Source organism: Phragmites australis, chromosome 20 (assembly GCF_958298935.1).
Source record: "Phragmites australis chromosome 20, lpPhrAust1.1, whole genome shotgun sequence".
Lineage (NCBI taxonomy): Eukaryota > Viridiplantae > Streptophyta > Magnoliopsida > Poales > Poaceae > Phragmites > Phragmites australis.
Window position 1 is genome coordinate 22,567,754 of NC_084940.1, and position 25,132 is coordinate 22,592,885.

Here is a 25,132-nt window from a genome sequence, read left to right on the forward strand (position 1 = left end):
CTGCAAAGCCTTTACAATGCCCCCCTCAACATGTGTCTACCCGCTAAGGTTTCATTATCGTGATAGTACACCCTCCACAACAGAAGCCCCCTCTTGCACCTTTCGGATCCCAGGACATCTCATCCATTATGTGTTCTTCTGCCTGGTCTACACTATACTAAGAGTAAAGCAAATTAATTAGCTAGATCCATCCCATACCAGGCTTATGGTTGCACTATAAATACAGAAAATCACCCCACGAACTTGTCCTTACATTAGAGCAAGACTACTACATTCCCAACCGCACATCTCATACCGGTCTCCTCATACCACATGCTCAAATTCCTATGCTATGTTGCTGCAAAATTATTCCATCATATTTTATCATTGTTGCATATGACCATTATCAAGTTTGTAGAGTCATTATCATGATCACCATCCCAAAGCAAGGCTAAGCATCATCTACCCTACCATAACCCAAAACCATAACTAAGGCGAAAAGGATGATAAGGGAAAAGTAGGGTAAAGCCTAACTCTTGAGATTCCCGACAAAATTATTAGCATTCATATTTGTAAAACAAAACATTTTAAAAATTGGGATAAATATGATCGAGAACACAACTTGCTTTCATTGAACTCAGTTGGGTCTTCAAAATGTAGTCCTTCTAGCTCCTCCGGAACGTTGGCGTCTACTCACAACATACACGGAAAAAGGAAACACATAAACACCAAGATCCAAAAAGAATCAAATATCACACAACATACAAGATCACACTTTTCTGGACAAACCGACGAAAGAACAGGTCAAAACGGAGTTGCTGTTAATAAGTTATTATTTTCTAAAGATCAAAACATGACTAAAAAGATTAAATACAGATGAAATTATGTTACTAGGAATTTTCTAGAATTTTTCATAAGTTATTTATGATTTTCTAGGACTTTTCTAGATTTATGTAGCATTTATTTGAATTTTAAAACTATATAAGACTATGAAATCAAATTAAATAAAATTATAAAACATTATTAAACATTATTAGAAATTAATTCCCAATTATTATTATTATTAGAATTATTTTTGCACTAAAAATCTATTTATTGTGCAATATATCCTAATTATGATGTCAGCAAAACAATAAACAAATAAAAGAAAAGAAACGCTGATTGGGCTTGCTGGCCCAGCAACTATCGCTGACATGGCGTGACACGTCAGATACATGCGCTGACGTGGCTGCCACGTCAGCATGCTGACTTGTTTAAAATCGAAGGGGTACATTGGATCTAATCTCAATCGTTCAATCTAGATCAGACGGCTGAGAGGACTCGGTTCTCTTCCACTTGAGCTACATGGTGGCAGAGATGACAGCCATGGTGGCGCACCACCAACGATGGCCGAAAAAGTGCTACGGCGATCTAACCTCAACGACGAGCGGCGGAACAGGAACACATGCTTGCGGAAAACTCACATAGACTCTCGTTGAAGCTCGGGGAGGTCTCTAACTAGGTCAGCAATGGTACACGGCGACGGTTCTCCTCGGCCGGCATCGCGGACGAAGCTTCAGTGTCCAACGATGGTCGAGCTTATCTTTGGAAGCTTCCTTGCGCTCCCACAATGCTAATGAGCCCTTCAGCAGTGGCAATCGGACTACGATGACCAGATTGAGGGTAGTAGTGTTCTTCACCGCCGCAGCGACGGCAAAGCTATGTGGCGGCTCTAGAGTTCTAAATCGGCGGCTGATTTTTGGATGCTATAGGGGATGGGTCTCGGTTACTTTATATACCCAAAAGAGATAGATATCGTGGGCTGCTCAGACTCAATTTGAATGGTGATAGCGATGACTTGGACTCAATTTGAAATCAATCCCGTTGGAAATAAGGCAATTTTTGGCCGTGATTCTTGCATATCAGTTGCTAGCGAGCTTCTAGAAGACATCCTCCTCCGTATGCGTGTTGGACTTGTCCCTTTCCCTATGGCCGGCTGGGACTTCCGCAGTGGCATCGTCCATCGACGAGAGAGAGAGAGAGAGAGAGAGAGAGAGAGAGAGAGAGAGAGAGAGAGAGAGAGAGAGAGAGAGAGAGAGCGGGGGGGGGGGGAGGGAGGGGGGAGGGAGGGACCGGCTAGGCTAGGCCAGAGAGAAAGAGAGATGGGCTTCGGCCTGTTCTATTCTAAAAGCTTTTTCTTTTTCCTTTTCTATTTCTCTCATGTATACACACACACACAACATATATACTATATATACTTATATTAGCTCACACAATCAACCAACAAATCAAACAATAAAATATATACAAATATATATAGATACTCTTTTATAACAAAATAGCCCCCAATGTATATACAATACATATAACACACATAGTCACATATATGTGTATATGCATAAAGGCACACATACACACTTAGGGTTTTTATTTAGTTTTTGCAAAACTCTTTTATTTTCTTTGAAAAAGTTTGTAATTTTCATGATTTTAGGAATTTTGGTTGTTACACCTATGCAAGTATAATTAGAGATGTAAAAGAAATTATTTACATTTTAATTTACGAGGAATTATATTAGGGTATATAATTCAAACCGGTGTATTGGACGGACAAGTAGTTGAAATAGTTGGAGTGGTGTAGGTGTCATGGGGCTGAGTTTAATATACTGGTGCAGGCTTTTCCAAGAGGAGTGTGTGACAGTAGTAGTGCAGTGACACCTGCATAAGAGGAGGATAGGTGGGGGCATGCAATGTTGAGGGAGGAAGTTGAGCAACGGCATGCGGCTGAGACAAAGGTTGTTGTGCATAGAGAGGCGGCAGAGGTTGAGGGTCAGGCTGATGCAAGGGAGGAAATTAAAGAAATTGTTGCTGATCTTGAGAAGAATCGTAATGTGGTAACCACACGAGGAGGAATATTTATTGCAATTTGCAAATGTGGAGGATGATGATGACAATGACGATGATGATGATGATGATGAGTCCTCTAAAACTGCCATCCCAGATCAATAGAACTTGCATGAGAAAGCGAAGATGCAAGTTATAGAAAACCATGATTCCCCTAGAGAGTATGGATCAAATATGGTTCATCCAAATCAAGTCTTCCCCAATCGGTCTGTGTCACCTCCTGTCGGTGAATCAGGAATCAGGGGTCCCCGAATCCCGAGGCCAGGCCAGCAATCCGCCACGTGGCACCATCCCTCGGGGTCACTTCCGTGAGGTAAAAAAGACTAAGTCCCGGGAGAGGGCGCTCGGGGCCACAGTCAGTGGTCCCCGAGTACCCGGGTTCCCCGATGATCTGCGAAGACTAAAGTGACCGAGGAGAAAGTGCTCGGGGAGGTGAATAGTGACCCCCGAGCACCCCGAGGACTCAACGAAGGAAGTTCCGGGAGAGAGTGCTCGGGGCTGCGAGCAGCGGCCCCCGAGCACTCGGTTCCCCGAGGATCCGTACAGTCAAGTCCGGGAGAGAGTGCTCGGGCTATGAACAGTGGCCCCCAAGCACTCGGTTCCCCGAGGACCAAGAAAGGGTGTTCTCGGGAGAGAGTGCTCGGGGAGGTGAACAGTGACCCCCGAGCACTCGGTTCCCTGACGACCCAGGAAGTCCCCTAACAGTGGCCCCCACAGGGGTCCAGCAATGAGATGTCAGCCAGTGAAAGGCCCGAGGCGTTCCGTCTGCCATGCTACCGTGGCAGGCGAACAAGACGGGGCGGGCACACTGGGCCGCTCTGCGGCTGCTCGGTGGGCCCTCTCCACGACACCCGTTGCCAGCGCCATCATGACGACTAAAGACCGGGCGCGGGGCGCATTTTCAACCCCCGTCACTTCGCGCAGAGGCCATGATGACGCCCTTTCCATTTATGGCACCTTGGAACTCGTGCCGTCCCATTCGGGGCACGCTACCGCCGGTGGGTATTTAAAGCGACCGGCAGCACGGACAAAGACAGCTCTAGAGGTCTTGAGGTCTGAAGTCGGAGAAGGAGAGTTAATTCAAGGGCAACGCTCGAACTCTGAGGCAAGCGCACTCAAAGCCAACAGACACACACAGATCGAAGAACACCTTCGTACGAGCATAGGAACCGAAGAACAAGGAGCCCCAGGCTCTAGGATAGATAGACATCCTTGTAACTAGCACATTCCTGAGAGACATTCTCAGGGCATTTATAGCATCCACACAGGAGTAGGGTGTTACGCGCAGTGCAGCCCGAACCTGTCTAAAAATCCCCCAGCGCATTTACTCTTTTCTGCGTTAGATCATTCCTCGCCACCTGCCATTGCATTCATATCCATTTATTTCTCCAGCAAACATATTCAGAATCATCCCCCCAGCTGAATCTCTAAAAAGGGGTCCCTCAGGATCCCTGCAATAGGAGCTAACCCTCCGACAGCTGGCGCGCTAGGTAGGGGGTTGCATCCCTGAATTTGTTTGTTTGTTTTCTCCTGCAGAAAAAATGGCTGGTGGCCATCGTCTCCGGCGCTCTGGCTCCAGCTCCAGTGAGGAAATGGAGGCCCTCGCTCAGGAGGCCCCAGTCGTTGCTGCTTCCCAGCAGCAGCCACGATCTGCACGCACGGCGTTCCCCTCTCAGGGGGACCATGGCGCCGGGCCCAGCAGGGCCGCCGTCGTCGCCGGTGCACCATCCAACCCCCAGCAGGTGGCCGAAACTCTTGCCGCCAGATCCACGTCTGGACGGCGCCGGGTGCCGCTGCGGCGTAGGCTCGCGTTCGGCGAGGCTAGTCCTGGGAGTGCGCTGCTCGCGGCGCAGGCTCTCCTCAGGCACCCGCCAGTCCAAGCTGCGGGGGCAACCCCGGAAGGCCGCTGGCTCCAGGAGGTGGCCGCCTTAGTCGGCACGGCTCACCGCTAGGTGCTGGCCGAAAGTTCCCGCGCTACCTCCCACCACGGCGCAGCTAAGACCGGCCCATCATCGAGTGGCGGTCGCACTGGCCAGGAGGGCCTCCAGGCAGAGCGTCGCCCCCTTGGCCACTACCGGAGCTCAGGACCTCTGCTTACACCTCAACAAGTGGAGGGGCGTCGAAGACGCGCGCGTCACCCTCGAGCACCAGCGGGAGACCCGGCATGAGGCTGAAGCCGAGGACCAGGCCTCCTCCTTGCCGGCCCATGATCACCGGGGCTCCCAGGCTCGCCGGCGTTCACCACCTAAGGGCACCGCCCGCGCCGTAGGGTACGGCACAGGCTGCCGTGCCTTCACCAGCGAGCTCCGCCGGGTCAAATGGCCCATCAAGTTCCAGCCAGAACTGCCGGAGAAGTACGACGGGTCCATCGACCTCGTCGAGTTCCTCCAGATATACACCACTGCTGTCCAAGCAGCCAGCGGCAGTGAAAAGGTGATGGCCAACTATTTTCATGTCGCCTTGAGGGGCTCTGCCCGCTCTTGGCTTATGAACTTACCCCCAGGATCCATCGGCTCCTGGGATGATCTTTGCCACCAGTTTGTAGCTAACTTTCAGGGCACATTTACGCGCCCCGGCGTGGAGTGCGACCTTCACGCCGTCAAACGGCAGGAGGGGGAGACGTTGCAGCGCTTTATACAGCGCTTCAGCCAGGTCCGCAACACCATCCCGCGGATAACCCCCCACGCTATCATTGTCGCGTTCCGGCAGGGTGTCCGCGACGGGCGGATGCTCTAGAAGCTGGGCACGCACGAGGTCGAAACCACCACGGAGCTTTTCGCGCTGGCCGACAAGTGCGCCAAGGCGGCGAAAGCTCGGGCATGGCATGTTCCGCGCCCCGAGCATCCCGCCGCCGGTCAGCCATGTCCTTCCCGCTTCGACAGGCGGGAAAAGAGGAAGAGAAGGAGGTGCGAGGTTGTCCCCATCGAGCCAGCCCACGGGCCCGCCCGTGGGCCGGCCCAGGAACCCGACCGCCGGTAAGCACGCCGGGCGGCCGCCGACAGACGGCCTACGCCCGTGAGGGCTCCGGCCCGAGCCCCTCCTAGGGCTCCGGCTCCCACAAGGGCTCCCACTCCGGCAAGGGACCCCGCTCCCGCGGGGCCAGAGCCGGGGAAGTGGTGGCAGATCCACCAGACCAGGTGGCATGACCTCACGGAGTGCCGCACGGTCAAAGGTCTCATCGAGCAGCTCCAGAGGGACCGCGAGGAGCCCCGCAGGGGCGGCAACGACAGAGCCGCCCCCGACAACCAAGAGCTCGACTTCCAGGAGCCCGATCACACCGTCGCCTTCATCGACGGAGGCGCGTACACGCCCCCCTCCCGCCGTAGTGTCAAGACCATGCGGCGCGAGGTGTGCTCGGTGACCCCGAGTGAAGAGGCCGTAAGGCCCCTGAAGTGGTCGGATGCCCCGATCACGTTCAGCTTAGCCGACCACCCCGCCAGTACTGCAGGCGTGGGCCGACTACCCCTAGTAGTGTCCCCCACCATCTGCAATGTGAAGGTCAGCAGAGTGCTGATCGATGGGGGCACAGGCCTTAACCTCCTCTCCAGGGAGGCTTTCGAGAAGCTGCAGGTGCCCTCCAGGCGCCTAAAGCCGTCGCTCCCCTTTTACGGGGTGACACCCGGGCACTCCTTGCCCCTCAGGCAGGTCGAGCTGCCCATGACATTCGGGAGCTGGGACAACTTCCGCATAGAGAATGTCATCTTTGACGTCGTGGAGCTCCCCCTCCCCTACAACGCCATCCTCGGGCTTTCGGCACTCGCTCAGTTCATGGTGGCCATGCACTACGCGTATCTCACAGTTAAGATGCCGGGCCCGGCGGGCCCCATCTCCGTGTCCGTCGAGACCAGCAGCGCCGTCTCCTGCGCCGAGCAGTTATACTCGGCATTGGTCTCAGCTCAGGCTGAGGTCGAAGATCATCCAGGGGGCCCGGGACCCTCTTCATCCGAACCCCGACTCACTGCCGACGCCTCCGTTCCTACGAAGGAGGTCGTGGTGGGCGAAGACGCCTCCCAGGTCGTCCGAATCGACGGTGACCTGGGCGGCAAATAGGAAAGCACGCTCATCACCTTCCTCCGGGCTAACGTCGATGTGTTTGCATGGCAGCCGTCCGATATGCCCGGGATCCCTAGGGAGGTGATCGAGCACCACCTGGACGCATGCCCGGTGAAGCAGAAAGTCCAGCGGTAGGCGCCCGAGCGCCAGGAATTCATCCGGGAGCAAGTCAGTAAGCTCCTTGACGCCGGATTCATCCGAGAAGTCCTCCACCCCGAGTGGCTGGCGAATCCAGTCATCGTCCCGAAGGCCAACAGCAAGCTCCGCATGTGCGTGAACTACACCGATCTAAACAAGGCTTGCCCAAAAGATCCTTTTCATTTACCCCGCATAGATCATATTGTAGATGCAACCGTGGGATGTGATGTTTTATGTTTCTTAGATGCAAACTTTGGTTATCACCAAATTCGCATGGCCATAGAGGATGAAGAAAAAACTTCTTTTACTACTCCGGTGGGGAGTTATTGCTTTGTATCGATGCCTTTTGGTTTGCGCAACACTGGGTCTTCTTTCCAGCGCGCTGTCCGCATCACCCTTGACTCGCAGGTTGGCCGCAACGTCGAGGCCTACATCGATGATCTCGTGGTCAAGTCCCGAGACCGCGCCACGCTGCTCGAAGATCTTGCCGAGACTTTCAACAGTTTCCGCACTACCCGCTTGAAGCTCAACCCTGAGAAATGTGTCTTCAGGGTACCTGCAGGCAAGCTCCTCGGTTTCTTGGTCTACAGCCGAGGGATCGAGGCCAACCCAGAGAAGATCCGGGCCATCGAGCAGATGCAACCCCCAGCTCGGCTCAAGGAAGTGCAGCGTCTCGCCGGCTGCATGGCGGCCCTCGGGCCCTTCAACTCCAAACTTGGGGAGCGAGGACTCCCCCTCTTCAAGCTTCTGAAGAAGACCGGTCACTTCGACTGGACGTCGGAGGCTGAGCAAGCTTTCCGCGATCTGAAGAAGTATCTCACCTCGCCGCCCGTACTGGTGGCCCCCTCCGAGGGCGAGCCACTACTGCTCTACGTATTGGCCACTCCTCAGGTCGTGAGCATGGTACTGGTGGTGGAGCGCGATGAGTGCTCGGGGCAAGATGCTGGGTCCCAGCTCCCGGCCGCCCCCGAGCTCTCCCCAGTCCTCTCAGCTCCCCCCGAGCAGGGGGTCGAGCCCGAGCACTTGGCTCCTCCCGACCAGGGAGTCGAGCCCGAGCACTCGGCTCCTCCCGACCAAGGAGTCGAGCCCAAGCACCCGACCAGCCCCGACCATGTCACCGAGCTTGGGGGCTGTAACAAGCCCTTGGGTGAAGCCGCAGTCCGGGCCTGCCGCGTACAGCGACCGGTGTACTTCGTCAGTGAAGTCCTCCGGAATGCCAAGACAAGATACCCCCAAGCCCAGAAGCTACTCTACGCCGTGCTCGTTACTTCCCGGAAGTTGTACCACTACTACCAGGCGCACAAGGTCTCGGTGGTTACCACGTACCAACTGGGGCCCATCCTCTGGAACCGAGAAGGCACCTGGCGCATCGTCAAGTGGGCGGTGGAGCTGGCAGAGTTCGACCTACACTTTGTCAGCCGCTAGGAGATCAAAAGCCAGGCGCTCTTTGACTTCGTGGCAGATTGGACGCCCGTCCCCAAGGTAGACCAAGAAGAGATTTCCGCATATCCCGGGCATGATGCGCGCGGGGGTCGGAGTGGTTCTCACCTCCCCAACGGGTGAAGAACTCCGGTACATCGTGCAACTGCAGTTCCGAGCAACCAACAACATGGCGGAATATGAGGGCCTCATCGCAGGCCTCCGGGCTACGGTGGGCCTCGGGATTCGTCGCCTCCTGATCAAGGGAGACTCCCAACTTGTGGTCAACCAGGTATCGAAAGAATACCAGTGCACGGATCCTCAAATGGCGGCGTACGTGGAGGAAGTCAGGAAGCTGGAGAGGCACTTCGACGGCCTGGAGTTGCGATACATCTCTCGCCTGGCCTCCTCCCGTGCGCGCGTCCCTGCCGGAGTCTTTGAAGAAAGACTCGCACGGCCTTCCGTCCTGCCTGCCAAACAGGACGAAGGGGAAACCTTGAGCCCAGTTCAGGGGACCCCGGCGGCGTTCTCAGTGGGAAGCCCTGACAGGGTGCCGCCGCCCGGTGAGTGCGCTGCGCTTGCCAGCTGTTCTCAAGATGCCTCGTGGATGGACGAGATCCGAGGGTACTTGAAAGAAAAGTTCCTCCCCGGGGATGATGCCTCTGCTGAAAGAATTGCTCTGCAGTCCAAACGTTATGCCATAGTAGATGGGGATCTCTACCGGCGCGGCGCAGGCGGCGTCCTCCTGAAATGCATCACCCGAGCAGAAGGCGGCGAGCTTCTCGCTGAGGTCCACGAGGGCGAGTGCGGTGGCCATGCATCGTTCCGCACGTTGGTCGGGAAGGCCTTCTGGCAAGGTTTTTACTAGCCTATAGCTCTCCAGGATGCTTTCGAGCTGGTTCGGCGCTGCAGGACGTGCCAGTTCCACGCAAAGCAAATTCACCAGCCTGCTCAGGCTCTCCAAACCATCCCCCTGTCATGGCCCTTCACGGTCTGGGGGCTGGATATTCTAGGTCCATTCCCCCGAGCAATCGAGGGCTATGAGTACCTCTATGTCGCCATCAATAAGTTTACCAAGTGGCCGGAGGTGGTTCCAGTCGTCAAGGTGACCAAAAACATGGTGCTCCAGTTCATCCGCGGTATCACCAGTCGCTTCGATGTCCCGAACCGGATCATCACCGATAATGGCACTCAGTTCACCAGTGCCCTGTTCGGGGACTACTGCGAGGACCTCGGCATCAAGCTCTGCTTCGCCTCTGTCGCTCATCCTTGGAGCAATGGGCAGGTCGAGCGTGTCAATGCGGAGATACTGAAGGGCTCAAAACCCGGACCTACAACGTGCTCGCAAAGCACGGGAAAGAGTGGATCGATGAGCTGCCTACCGTGCTATGGGCCAATCAGACCACGCCAAGTCGCGCTACCGGGGAGACTCCTTTCTTCCTTGTGTACAGCACTGAGGCGGTCCTCCCCTCCGAGCTCACTCTTGGCTCCCCTCGGGTGCATGCCTACTCTAAAGGTGAACAGGAACAGCGAAGGCGCGATGACGTCGACTACTTGGAAGAGCGTCGGCAGCGTGCCGCCGTTCGAGCAGCCCGCTACCAGCAAAGCCCGCGGCGCTATCATCAGCGTCACATCCGGTCCTGGTCTCTCGAGGTGGGGGATCTAGTTCTCCAATGCATCCAATCGCGCGAAGGAAGGAATAAACTGTCCCCTATGTTGGAAGGCCCCTTTATCGTGATCGGTGTCCCGCGAGAAGGCTCCTTTCGGCTGGCTGCAGAGGACGGGCAGCCGCTTCCCAACGTGTGGAACATCGAGCATCTGCGCAAATTCTTCCCGTAGATGACATGTATGCGTGCTCAGGTCAACCAGGCCGGGGGCTTCCCCCCCGCCCAAGTTGACCGGGGGCTACCACTAACCGAGTAAGTCACCCAGACTTGTAAAAATTGTCAATTGTCAATTGTCAATACAATATATATGTTATCAATGTCCAGTTCTTATGTTAAATTTTATTTTTTCTGGAAACCATATGTTTAATCTGTCTAGTGATATGCTCGATTGTGCGAGAAAAAACTTGCTCTCTCTTTTTCCCCGTTGATAAAAGAATCCCGATCGGTATGCGCGTGGGCAGTTGCCGCTAACTTATGTCTGTCATGGTAGGCTATGGTGTTCGGTGTCGTGGCAGTCCCCCGGGCATCACCGAGTCCCTGGGGTTCTCGGGTAATCCTATCGCTCGAGCAAAGAGTAGTCCGGAGCCTAAGCCCCAGGGGCGGGCTATCGGTGCTCGGTCTGGTCTGTCATACCCGGGCGCCATCAAACCATAGGACCTTTGGGTTATGCCTATGCCTGTATAGTCCACCAGTCCGGGCATTCGAGAGGTCTCGAGTCGAAAATGAGAGCAGTCTATAATGAGTACCGCACTAACAGAGCGCACCGAGTAAGGAATTTTTCTATTTTCTCAAATCACAGGTCAACAATCAAAAGCAAAAGCAGCTCGACCTCGAGGGCCTTAGTGCCCAGGTCGTTGCTCAGTCCTAGGGGTCCTCGGTTGGTCCTACTGCTCAGGCATGAGTGGCCGGGATCACCTGGTCTCGGGCTCCCCTTCACGCTCCACAGTGCTCGGGCACTGCAACCGAAGGAACCAAGTTCCCGGGCACCCCGAACTCGGAGCGCATGCCTCTCCTGGATCGGTCGGCCGAAAAGCTAACAGCTGTCCGGTGAGTGGTTAAATTCATACGAACTTACATTCATTAATATATTGTTCCCGAGTTATCCTCGGGGCCCTCGTATTCTAATCTGTTTGGCGAGATGGTCTCCTTGCGCACAAAACCCTGCCCACGTGTCCGTTTTTCCCGGAACGACAGGATGGACAGTAGAAAGGTGTACCGTACGAACGGCGATGTCTGACCGAAGTCCTTCATGGTGGTCATGGTGTTCGGTCCGCTTAAAAGGCCCCGGGCACTACCGAGCCTCTAGGGTTCTCGGGTAATCTCACCGCTTGAGCAAAGAGCAGTCGGGAGCCTAGACCCTGGGGGCGGGCTGTCGGTGCTCGGTCCAGTCCGTCCTAGCCCGGGCACCACCAAACCGTGGGGACTCTTGGTCACATTTCCGCCCGCACGTGTATCCAGTCTACCTGTTTGAGTGGTCGCAAAATGGGATAGTGTTCACTGGTCGTGGCGTGCTCCGTGCTGGATCGACCTATCTTCCGAGCAAGGAAGTTCGTGCCTTTGTCTCTTGACTTAGCCGCTGCGGACTCGCGACGGCTCGGGGGCTGAACGCGCAAAGAAGGCCTCACTGCTCGGGCGTTGAGTGGTTGGGGCGACTTCGTTCTCAGGGAGGGAAAGGTCGGGATCGGTCTGACTGAGTACTCCTTGGGACATCAAGTGAAAAGAACAGAGACTTCATCAAGCACTTGAAAGAACACTGGAGTTGCGACCCCAAAGAAAGGCTTCCATTATATTCATAAGAAAGGACAGCTATTCTGAGGGATCACACCCATATTTACATCAAGTCAAAGAAAAAGAAAATTACAAAAGCCTAATCTATGTCTGAGTCATCGGGCTCAGAAGGTAGCGGGGACTCCTCGTCGCTGCTGCCCGGGTCCGGCGGCGGCGGCGGCTCCCACATGAAGCAAGCTGCCACCTCGGCGGTGATGCCCCGGACAGCTTCCCGGGCGGCCTCCTCCTCGGCCTCGACCACCCCTTCTCGAGCTGGCTCCAGGGAGAAGTTCGGGTCCCGGCTTCGGTAGCAGGCCAGGATGTGCTCGACCACCGCTTAGGTCAGGCCACGCCCTTCCCGGGCAGCTAGCTCCTGCATGGCCTGGGGAAGTACCTTGAGTCGCTGGCTAATCTCCTCAAAGCTGAGGGCGATGTGGTCGATGGTAGCTCGCTCCATCCCCTTCTCGCCCACGTGGACTCGCCCGAGCCCGGCCACCCTCACGGACCTCCGTGCCTGCTCAAAGATGTCTCGGATCATCAGCTTCACATTGGTCCGTTCGGCACTGGAGGAGCTCATCCTTCAAGATCTGCAGTCGCTCCTCCAAGCTCAGTCCCTCGGCTGTACTGGTCAGGACGGCGGCAGGCGCCGAGGCTTCTGCCTGCTTCTGCTTCACCTGCTCGGCGAGGGCAGAGAGGGACTGCTCCCGAGCAGTTAGCTCTAACTCCCACATGGCGGCCCACTCTTCCCGAGCAGATAAGGCCGCTGACACCTCGGCAGCCTCCGCCTCCCGGCGAGTCAGTAGCTCCTCCCGGGCGTCCAGAGCCGTCGCCGTGATACCGACGTCGGTCTCGAGAATCGCGATGTCCTCCTCCCGACGCAGGAGCTCGGCGCGGCTCTGTTCAACCTCGTCCTTCTGGCGGGCTAAGTTCGCCTGGGAGGCCTCCACCGCCCTCTCACGAGACAGGATCGCGTCCTCCCGAGCCCGCACCAACCTCTCCCTGGTGAGTACCTCGGCGGCCCACCGCCGTGATGTCTCGCCCAGACGGGTGGCTTCTTCTTGCTCGGCGACGGCCTCCGTGCGTATTTCCTCCAGGGCCTCCCGCTCCGCCTCTATCGTGCGCTGCTCATTCTCGTGAATGGCGCACGCCGCGGCGACGCGGGCCTCCAAAAGGCGGTTGATCTCCACCAGCCGCTCCCTCTCCTCAACAAGGGCGGTGCGGTTCGCCTCAAGTTGGGTCGTTGATGAGTAATGTTGGCCTGATCTTCCGATAGGTAGCGATAAGTCGGTGGGTGGAGAACTCGACGTTGATGATCCAAAGGCTTCGACCCGAACAGATCGTCTCCCTTGCAATCACTACACCACAGCTCCGATGGTTATCAACCATGTCGCGCGGTTGACCTCGCCAAGAAAGCTCAATCCCTGCAAGCGTACCGAGAACACAAGCAAGAACGTAGAAGATGCATCTGAAATATTGCGAATTGAATTCAAGCACTCGAAGTTGGGGTTCCACAAACACTTGCGGTGTCACACCCGGTTTAAATACCAAAACCAGATGTAAACTATATGTATGCCAGGATCAGTTATTCATACATATAGCGACTTCATTAGTGTAACAGACACAGTGTTTCTTATTACAACGCTAGAATATTACAAAATGACCACCCACGGGTCTAAAGAAAAGAACACCACAGCGGAAAAAGGGAACGGCACAGCCCCAAACCAACAGGCAGCCGACCGAGAGGTTCCACAAGCCTAGAACTCGGCGCCATCCTCGGGGAAGTCATCCTCAGGAAAATCTTCAAATGCGTCACCTTCTGAAACAGCAAGCGTGAGTATTTCCAATACTCAACAAGTGGGGGAAAACAAATGAATCTACTATGGTGGCTTGAGACAAGGTTTTCCTAATCTAGGGTTTCATTTGCATAAAAGCTGGTTTTTAGCCCTGAACTACGGAAACAAATTTTTATTTTAACCGAGAAAAGATGTACCAAAGGTTTTCTTTAACCTCTGGGAATTCACCCCAATTCCCAGACCAAGAAAAACACCCACCCCGACTAATCATGCGAGGGTCCAGGCTGCTCATAACCGTGAGCACGGCTGAATATTCAGTTTGACACTCTGCAGAGTTTGTGCACTTTACCCACGAGTCGTGATCTTCTCTGTTGCCGGCACCTGATGGTACCTTACACACTTCCGGGGTGTGCGCCAAGAGATCACTACGAGGCTTTTCCAGAGAGTCTCCCAGAATGCACTTGCCCACTGAGGTTTCACCGCCGTACATAAGTGGAGTAACCCTCCACCCCAGAGGCCCCCTCTTGTGCCGGGTAGAATCGGGAAGTAACCCTTCCTTATCTACACATCCGATTGGCTCATACAACCCTGGGAGAACATCTAGTTACTAGGCCAAGCCGTACCATATTGGTCTCGTGGTTGCCTTGTTTGCCATGGGTGTTCGCTCCACGAACCGGTCCTTAAAATGGTCTGGGCAAGACCTCCAATAACCCCATAAGGGTATACTACCCAACAACCAAACAACCAACCATGTTGGGAAAAGTACCCCTTTCTTGCCCAGAACCCCAATTATCTCCGTTGTTAACTCCCTTAACAACATTAATTTTCCATGATATTCTTCCTATATCAATTTTTAGTTCATAACTCAAGATTTATCATCTTACACGCTACATGTTCATCTAAAGCATGGCTAAGCAAAAACATGATGATCTTGTATGGATAAAGCATCTATATCCAACACTAGTATTTGCTGTTCTACCCATTTTTGTAAAGCATCATGCATATTTTGAGAAAGACTACTTGATGTAAAAGCTGGGTTTGCAACATGGTCAAGACACTTGCCTTCGTCGAAGTGTTGCACAGGTCCTTCAAAATCTTCTTCTTGAAAATTGCCAAACTCCTGGACTGAATCGTCTACACGAGCACACAATCTAACATGAGAACAGTACACCAAACATTCCTAAATCTAGAGAAAAACCCTATAAACAGATTCTACACATCGCTACGAGAATATGAGCGCAAAGATCGCCTAAATCGGAGCTACGAGCAAAAAGTTATGAGCTTTTGAAGTTCCAGGGGCTATTCTGCAAATTATTTGAATTTCAGAGAATTACCGAATTATTTTTATACTGAAAATCCTATTTATTGCACCTGCTGATGTCATAATTAAAAAGAATTGCTACTGGAAAACATGTGAACCGGGTCCACGGGCCGTGGACCGGAGGGAAGGCCCTTGGTCCACCAGACCGTGATGGACCAGAGGGGCTGACAGCCCAGCACGGCGGCGGGCACGGCGGGAGCCGCCGGACTTGGCCGAGAATCAGGCTCCGGTGGCCGGTATGCTCCGGTGAGCGGCGGAAAACGATGAGGGTGAGCCGGCGAACTTACCCCGAGCAAAAGGAAGACCGGAGAGCTGTCGGGGTGACCGGCCGACGACAAGGACGATGGTGGCGGTCGGTGCTGCGGTAGAAGGGGAGTTCCGGCGCCCGAACAACGACGGCGACCCGAAGAATCGGCTCGGGATGGTCCTGCAGGTCCAAAGGAGCGGTTAGCTCAGCCAGAGAGGGCGCGCACGCGATGGGCGACGACGGTGGCGCACCTCACCGGAGCCGAAGAAGAGAAGGGGGCGGCGACGGCGTTCCGAGCGGAAAAATGAGGCGCGAGCGGGTGGGCGGCGTGCGGGACCTCGCCGAGATGGTAGAGGGCGGCTTAAATAGGGGAAAACGTGAGCGGGGTGGCCGGAATTTGAAGGGGGAGGGGCGGCGGCCATGGCCTTAATGGCCGGCGGTTTCTTGCAATCACCGCGCAATAGAGAGGGAGAACGAAAGGGAAACAGCCGAGGAACGCTTGGTGGAGCTTAAGGGTTTGAATTCGGCGGTTACAGGGAGAGGAGAGGGCGCCGAGAGAGAGAATTGGCCGGCGGCCATTGAAGCACGAGCGTGGCCAGAGGAAGGAGAAGAGGAGCCGTCGGCTTGGCTCGGCGCAGCCGACTTCGGCTCGGGGCTCAGCGGGCCCACACGGCAGCGAGAGCGGGCGCTGGCTCAGGACTTCGGTGGGCCGGCTCGGGGAAAGGGGAGGTCGGTGGCCCACGCGGGAGGGAAGGAGAAGGGGGAGGGGGGTTTGGGCCGAGGGAGAAGGAGGATTCAGCCCGAGAGCGCTTTCTGATTTTCCAAAACTTTTTCCAATTGAATTTCAACAAATTTTCCAATGGGGTTTTAAAGCGGCGAAACCTAGCGAAATTTTGCAAACTTTTTCAACCCAATAAAACCTTATTGCATCTACAACGGCATGAATGCAATCAAACAATTATCCTAGGCCATGTTAATTTTAGAAATTAATTTCCTATTGAGCTAAGTTGCAACACCTGAGTTAATTCTAAGAAAGTTTTAAATTATTGCAAAAATTTGAATTTTTGGGTGTTACATGCGGCGGCCTAGTCGGTCCGGAACAAGAGCGAAAATCTCACAACTGTGTGTAGATCAATATCTAAGCAAAACCCAACCCTAATTAGGGTGGCGGCTACTGTATATAAAAGGCTAGGGTCGGCCAAGGACCCCTGGACGTGTCCCTAATGGACTCCAACACGTTACACGGCCCAACGGCCCAAAAGATGGTGGCGCAGCACCCTGACAGATTCTGGATGTCTAATTGTTTCAGCGATTCCCGTTGACTCACAAAGAATTTGGATATGGGACCAGTTCCGTTGGAAAGCTTATCTCCTTAGCTTTCCAACCATGTGTAGAACGTTGAAAACGGAGTCCGTATGCGTCCTGGGTGACAATTTTAGTGCAGGCTGGTCCTGGACTCCGAAACGGACTCGAACTTGATTGGACCTCCACCTTGGCTTGGGCGCCCTTGCTGTTCTTCTCCCGTGTTCCTAAGTAACAATACATCATAATTATTCAGTAGCATCCCATCCTCATCAAAATATAAAGGAACACTAAGGAACGAGCTCACCTCATGATTTAGTTGACGTGCACGAGCTCGTGTCAATGGACCTATTGTTGGAGGAATACTCGGTGTGTGTGTGTGTATCCGAAAGAGTGATGTCCTCATCATCCTCCCCCTCTTGAATTGGAGTCGTCCTCGACGCAATATCATCTTCTTCTCCCAAGTAAGGCTTTAAATCTTGGTGGTGGAGTGAACTGATCTGTTGTAAGCGAACTCAATATGAGGTAGACACTCTTCCCACATCCTCAAATTTTTCTTCAAAATAGCCCGCAACATGGTGGATAATGTGCGGTTCATAACCTTCGTTTGTCTGTCGGTTTGAGGGTGACATATCGTCGAAAATAGCAACTTTGTCCCAAGTTTATTCCAAAGTGTCCTCCAAAAGTGGCTCAAAAATTTTGCATCACGATCAGAAACAATGGTGTTAGGCACTCCATGCAAGCGAATGATTTCCCTGAAAAACAAATCAGCTATGTTTGTAGCATCATCACTCTTGTGACAAGGTATAAAATGTGCCATTTTTGAAAAACGATCCACAACGACAAATATACTATCCCTCCCCCTCTTGACCCTAGGCAATCCTAAAACAAAATCCATAAAAATATCCTCCCAAGGCACACTAGGAACAGGAAGAGGCATATAAAGTCCATGTGGGTTCAAGCGAGACTTAGCTTTATTGCAAGTAGTGCAGCGTGCCACGTAGCGCTCGACGTCGCACCTCATCTTAGGCCAAAAGAAGTGAGTAGCCAGTACATCCTCGGTCTTCTTCACTCCAAAATGTCCTATCAAACCACCTCCATGCGCTTCCTGCAAGAACAATAGGCGAATAGAGCTAGCTGGGATGCATAGCCTGTTAGCACGGTATAGTAATCCATCATTCAGCACATATTTATTCCAAGTTCTTCCTTCTTTACAATGTTCAAAAGTATCTTTAAAGTCCAAATCAGTAGTATATAATCCTTTAATTGTTTCTAAACCAAAAATCTTATGATCGAGTTGGGACAACATGGTATAACGTCTAGATAACGCATCTGCAATGACATTGTCTTTACCTTTCTTGTGTTTAATGATATAAGGAAAAGACTCTATAAATTCAACCCATTTAGCATGACGTTTGTTCAGTTTGGCTTGGCTTCTAATATGTTTCAAAGCTTCATGATCAGAATGAATAATAAACTCCTTGGGCCGCAGCACGAAGAAGTGACGGAAGAGCGACACCGACGGCGGCACCCCCACGAACATCTCATAGAGGTGGGCGAAGACCGCCAAAGCGACGATGGAGTTCGGGCTGAGGTACGCCAGCTGGATCCCGAACGTGTCGAGGATCTGGAGGAAGAAGGTCGAGAACGGCGGCACCAGCCTGGCCGGCACGAAGGAGGTGAAGAGAACAATGCGCTCCGGCCGGTCCGTCACCGGCGGGAAGCTCGCCGGCCTCACTACCGAGGCCTCCTGCTGGCCTTCGGGCACCATCAACTTCCGCACTTTATCCACCGCCTCCTCGTTCACGAGTCGGGACTCCGGCAGAACGCTGTCGGGTGTCTTGTCGCGATGGCTTCCTCCCGCTCTCGGCATCTTGTCAGGTTGGGGGATGAGTTGGAATGACGGGGGAAAAGTGGTGCTCTGATCGCCAGAGGGAGCGTGAGGGCTCAGGAGCGCAAGGAAGAAGAAGGCTTGATCGCAAAGATGGCGTAAAGAGGGGGGGCGGTTCGCTCCCCTCCTCCTTTTATACTCTAGGGAAATTCAGACATCGCCTGCTGCGGCGCGCTCGGTGAGTTGATTTCCTCAACCAGCGCAACCGCCAGGCGAATCTCCCTCGGGCCACGCGGTTGTTAGCGGTTGCCAGGTGCACTTTCCTCGATCTGCGCGGTTGCCACGCTCGCCGCCCGCCTCGTTATCATGTGCCTCAGGAGTCGACTGGACGCGCGTCCGCTCGGCTCCCCGTTGGGCCGTACTAGAAGCCCGGGCCGGAAATGCCAACGCCTAAGAGCGCGTCGTGTGGCGTCAGTGCTGGGTTCAGCCTCGATGATGACGAAGGGCCCATCCGCAGTCTCTGGGCCATCGCTTGCCAATGGGCCTGGGGGCTGCTATCGGTGAATCAGGAACCAGGGGTCCCCGAATCCCGAGGCCAGGCCAGCAATCCGCCACGTGGCGCCATCCCGCGGGGTCACTTCCGCAAGGTAAAAAAGACTAAGACCCTCCCATTCGGGGCACGCTACCGCCGGTGGGTATTTAAAGCGACCGGCAGCATGGACAAAGACAGCTCTGGAGGTCTTGAGGTCTGAAGTCAGAGAAGGAGAGTTAATTCAAGGGCAACGCTCGAACTCTCAGGCAAGCGCACTCAAAGCCAACAGACACACACAGATCGAAGAACACCTTCGTACGAGCATAGGAACTGAAGAACAAGGAGCCCCAGGCTCTAGGATAGACAGACATCCTTGTAACTAGCACATTCCTGAGAGACATTCTCAGCATTTATAGCATCCACACAGGAGTAGGGTGTTACGCGCAGTGCGGCCCGAACCTGTCTAAAAATCCCCCAGCGCATTTACTCTTTCTGCGTTAGATCATTCCTCGCCACCTGCCATTGCATTCATATCTATTTATTTCTCCAGCAAACATATTCAGAATCATCCCCCCAGCCGAATCTCTAAAAAAGGGTCCCTCAGGATCCCTGCGACAGGAGCTAACCCTCCGACACCTCCCAAATCCAAAATCACATAATTAAGCATAATCATGCTTCTTAAGCATTATGTTTAATTTTGTGTGATTTTTTTGTGTAACTATAAAGCAATTCGTTTAAAGTCATTCGGATGAGAGAAACTAATCCAAGAGAGAAAAGAATAGAAATCGCATTGGAAATACCTCCTTTCTCTAGCAAATGGGGCCCATATGTGGGCCAACCACCCCACACCTCTCTCCAAGTGGGCAGCTCACTCACTCTGACCCTCCCTCACTCCCTACGCCTCCCACCCGTGCAGTAGCTGCTACTGCCCCTTTTCTCCCTCTCAAGCTCTCTCCATTCCTCCCTCAAATCCGCCCACAAGAACTTAGATTCAAGGTGTGTATTTGGTACCATCACGATCCTTAGCTCATAAGCTTCCTATCCCTCCAATTCGTTTGCACTTTCCTGAAAGATTCGAGCCGGATTTGATATCTTTTGGTGTTCTTGGTTGAAGCATAAGGAACACTGGAGTTCTTCGATTTCCCTCTGTTTCCTCCTTCACCCGGTGGTCTCCAACCTTGGCAAAGCATCTTGGGTGAGTCTCCTAGGCTCCCATGACATGGATGCATGAATTGGTTGGTTGAAATCCAAAAATTTGGGGTTAGGGTTGAAGTTCATGAGTTCTTGATGTTTTGGTAGCAATAGCTAAGTTTTGGTCGATTTCGGCTTATGTGTGTGGTCCTATGCGGTAGAGGAGGTCAAGATGATGCTCTAGGTCCAAATCCCCACCCCAAAAGCTACCGGAATCACTGGTATGGTTGCTGACGAGCTCACCAAGTTCCCCCGGTCGCATACAGCGGTCTGACAGCGTTTCTTGGCTGTCTGACCGCCGTTCCAGGAGTCCGACCGCCCCTCGGGCCGGTCTAACCGCTAGAACCCAAACCTCTCTGTTCGCCGGTGGTCTAACCGTGATTTCTGGCGGCTTGACCGTGACCCCCGGCGGTTTGACTGCCCCTGTTGGCTGTCTGACCATGGTCAACTCAGCAGAACCGTTTTCAGCACAGTTTAGTGTTGGCTGAAACTTGTAAAATTCATAATAAATTTTCTACAACTCCAAAAGTCATGAAACCAATTTTTTTGGTTTCAAAATAACCTACTCTGCCTATTAAAAATGTCCCCAACCATAAAACATTTAATTAAATTTCTGAGATTTATTAATTAGGTTAAAGCTTCATTAATTCACCGTTAATTCATCGCAAGTTCAAAATGGGTGAAACCAATTTTGCTAGTCTTCCTATGACTTGTTCTAACTAGGAAAAATGTTTTCATGATTTATATGGCATATTTTATGGAAATTCATCATATGCATATTGTAGCATGCCTTATTGCATTTCACTCAAGCTCATCATTGCATGCGCTTTTCTTTAGTGAACAAGGAGCCGGAGTGTGATATGACTGTGGTTGAAGACGAATCTAATCTTCTAGATTTCTACGAGTGTTACTTGGGTAATTATAGGCAGCCACTTGAGCAGCAAGGCAAGCAACTAAGCATATTGCACCCTTTTATTCAATTGAATAAAGTCTAAAATTGATAAGCTATGCCTTATGTATGTTTGCATGATTAGTAAGTCAGTGTCGAGTTGGTGGGGTAGAACCTATGTTAAATTGCATATTCATATCCTTGTAACTTTGGTAGCTTGGTTGATGTCTAAGAGTATTTCGATATGCTTAGCAATGCATAGGTCAACGGGAGAAGTCGAACGACGGTGCATCCGTTGTTCGCGAGAATAGGGCTCACTTATGGATACAAATGCTTAATGATGTTGAGATGGTTGGATGAGTGGTGAGTATGAGATGAGATGTGGGTAGTGTTAGGGGTGTTTTCTGCTCCGGAGGGAAGTCCTGGGCGAAGTCTGAGAGAGGAACCCGAACACTGTAGACCGCTTGCGTCGTTTAAGCACCAATCATCGGTGTAGTTGGCTTTAGTACTTACCTTACTCACCACATGCCGATCTAATGGTAAGGCGAGCCGAATACCTCTGTAGCTGTGATCATTTGGACATGAACATCGATGGTGTGAGTGGGCGGGCTTGTAAGAGGTGCTAGTTTGCTCCAGGAGTAGTTCTACTTGAAAGTGCATCTAGCCCCTATGTGTGGTTTTGGTAATTAATGACAATACATATGGACTAACAATGTTGTTGAGATTGTTAGTAGGTTGTTCAATAGGTGATGCATGGAGAAGAGACATGCATGAACTCTAGGTGAATGGGAAGATTGAAAATATGCATATAGATAAATGAGCTCTTGGTGATGCTCATAAAAAGAAGAAGAAGCTTGAGTGATGACAATGCCTATGGACTAACAATCATATTGAGAATTGCTATTAGGTTATTCCATAGGATATGCATAAATGATGAAGCATGGATTCGTTGAGAAATGCCATGAGTTCAAAGAATTGCATCAAAAGTAAATGAGCTTTTAGTGATGCTCATGAGAAGAAGAATAAGCTCAATAAGATTAGCAACAAGCTTGAATGCTAAGTTACTTGTGGAGATCAAGTAACTAAAGGTATGACTTGTCAATAGAGTTTTATGGACTAACCCGTGTGCTATGTGTTTAAGAATGAGTGGGGTTAGGTTCTATATGAAGATTGACAATATGCATGAAGGCTAATAAGTTACTTGTGGAGATCAAGTAACTTAAGGTATAAATGTTGTCATTTAAGTTTTATGGACTAACCCATGTACTTTGTGCTTGAGAGTGAGTTGGGGTTAGGATCCATAAAAAGGCATAAGTTGAATTGAAATCATATATGCCAAGAGTGAAGAACAAGAATGGACTCCATATATGAAAAAGTGAATTCCTAGAAGATGTCGAATACAAAGTGGTTTTCTATGGCAAGACGGTGAAGGGCAAGCAAGACTCGGCTGCGATGGACCATCCGTGGTGAAGGGCAAGCAAATGGCTTGGCGCCGAAGGACCAAGGCGGTGGTGAAGAGCGAGTGAAGGCTTTGCGCCGATGGACCGTGCGAGGCTATGGGAAGCTATGGATGATTCACATTAATCATATGAAGAATCAAGAAGAGATGGAGTGAAGAATATATGGAAGTTGGCAACCCTCAAGGTTTGAAAGAAAAAGAAGTGGTACTTGAAAGTTTTTCAAAAGCTCAAAGTGGTTCAAACGAGTTTTATCTTTGAATTTGAGTATAGGTATGCCGCACTATTAAGAGGGATGCAATGTGAGCTAATTGTCGTGTCTCAGTGCTCAAGAGTTCCCAACCAAACCCAAAGTGAGAGTTTGTTGTTAAGAGTCCGGAGCGGAAAGTGCGGAAGTGTCTAAAATGGGTTTTGGAGTGTTCCTAATTTGATCCTATGTGTTTTAGGTCATGAATTCAGTTGGGATGTGTAGCCCTCTGAATAAGCTTTCCATAGAGTCCAAAATCGTCGAAATCGGACTCCGGAATCAAAAGTTATCGCCGTTTTTCGGAGGTCAGCTGTGCTGTGGCCGGAGACTCCGGTGTAGGCCGGATTCTCCGGTACCTGGAAAGGCCGGAGACTCCGGTGTAGTCCGGATACTCCGGTGAAGTCCGGATACTCCGGTACCTGGAGTGGCCGGAGACTCCGGGAAGTCTCCGGGGGTGTTTTCTGGGTTAAGTGTCGACCGGAGACTCCGGTGTAGGCCGGATACTCCGGTAAAAGTCCAGAAAAGAGCGTAACGGCTAGTTCTGACACATTCTGTGACCGTTCTGACGCCGTATTTGGATTTAGGGCCGGATACTCCGGTGTTCACCGGATACTCCGGCCAGTTCTGTCAAAAACAGTAACGGCTAGTTGTTTGGAGTGGGCTATTTATACCCCACTCACCCCATCCTTTGGGGCTGCTGCAAAGGGCACGAAAAGAACACATTTTTAGAGCCAAAAGAACCTCTCCCACTCCATTCTAGTGTGTGATTTGAGAAGAAAAGTGAGTTGGGTTGAGAGATTGGAAGATTGAGTGCAAGTGACACAAAATCCGATCTTGAGCACTTGAGTTCTCGGCAAGAAGTTTGATTGTGTTTGTTACTCTTGGAGGTGAAGCCTCCTAGCCGGCTAGGTGTTGCCCGGTGAGCTCCCGCGCGTGTGGTGAGCCGTGGGAAAGTTTGTGAAGGTTGATCTCGCCTCCGAAAGGGAAGAGATAAAGCTAGTGGATCGAGGAAAGCGGTTGAAAGAGACCCGGCTCGTTGGAGCTTCCTCAACGGAGACGTAGGATTCACGGTGGTGAATCCGAACTTCGGGAAACAAATCTTTGTGTCTCCTCTATTGTTTCCTTACTTTTATGTTCTTGCTCAAATCTTTGTGCATATTGCTCGATCTACTTGTTTGTGTGTATTTGAGTGTAGGTTCTTCGTGAATCTACTTGGGATCATCTCCGGGAACACACGACATCACTTGGTTTGAGCTAGAACTCTCCACTCATTAATTTTATTCAGTTTCGGGCTCTGTTCTGTACAGAAACCGGAGAATCCGGACTTTACCGGAGTTTCCGGACCTGTACACACCGGAGTATCCGGACTACACCGGAGACTCCGGGGTGAACAGTAATTCCAGGCATATGAACAGTATTTTCAGCCTTTTTCAATTTATGTTTTATTGCATATCTCTTGCTAGAATTGAGTAATTTTTGTCACCTTAGGATTGTAATTTCCACACTTATTTAGGGTGATTGTGCACTAGTTGAGCCTAGCATATTTAGGTTTTTCTCTTGTGAAAAACTCGTTAGTTTATATTCCGCTGCAAGTTTAGGCCAACGGTAGAAAGGGTTGAATTTTTGTAAAAACGCCTATTCACCCCCCCTCTAGGCGACATCATTGTCCTTTCAATTGGTATCAGAGCCAAGTCTCTCTTTTCGGGCTTTACCGCCTAGAGAGTAAAGATGTCGACTAGTGGATTAGTGCACTTAGAGCCACTCCTTTTAGATGGTTCTAATTATTGTGATTGGAGTACTCGCATGCTTAATATTTTTAGGGCCATGGGTCCTCAAATAGAGCGAGTTGTAGATGTGAGCATTTCTCCTCCTAATGATAAACTCATATCACCCGAAGAGGAAGAGAAATGCATACATCTCAATGCTCAAGCTACTAATGTCTTATTTGATGATTTGAGCATAGATGTTATTGAATCAATCTTACCGCTTGAAGACGCTCATCTCATTTGGACTACTCTTAAAGAAAGATATGACAAGCCCAAATGTGATGAAGAAGAACTTCTTTCAAAGACGTCATTTGTGGAATGCTCTACTTCATCATCACACCATGAAGAGCACCAAATGACTTTCTCGTTTGTCCAAGAGGATGTCACTCCGTCATCCACTTCACCAACATTTAACAACAAGCAAGGTAATGAAATGGTGAGTGTTGTAAGTGAGTGTTCAATCCCTCCTTTAGACTTTAACAACACTTGTAATGAATTTTTCATATCTAGTAATGTTGTTAAGCCTTGTATATCATCTAGTGCTAAAATATCTATTCATCATGATGATATGGTTCCTTGTTCTCATAACGATGCATCTATTTCCATTAGTACTTGTGAGACTAACATTTTGAAGGAAATAGAAGTCTATAAAA

The 25,132-nt window shown here is 51.5% G+C and overlaps 1 protein-coding gene across 1 annotated transcript in view; it reads right to left on the reverse strand.

The window, feature by feature from the left end:
* Positions 1-12,421: 12,421 nt before the first annotated feature.
* The window catches only part of LOC133901535 (uncharacterized), a 43,416-nt gene continuing 30,705 nt past the window's right edge, over positions 12,422-25,132 (reverse strand). Inside the window, exon 2 of the mRNA XM_062342881.1 lies at positions 12,422-13,161. Within this exon, the coding sequence (XP_062198865.1) occupies positions 12,422-13,161 (740 nt within the window). The remainder of the gene's footprint in view (positions 13,162-25,132) is intronic.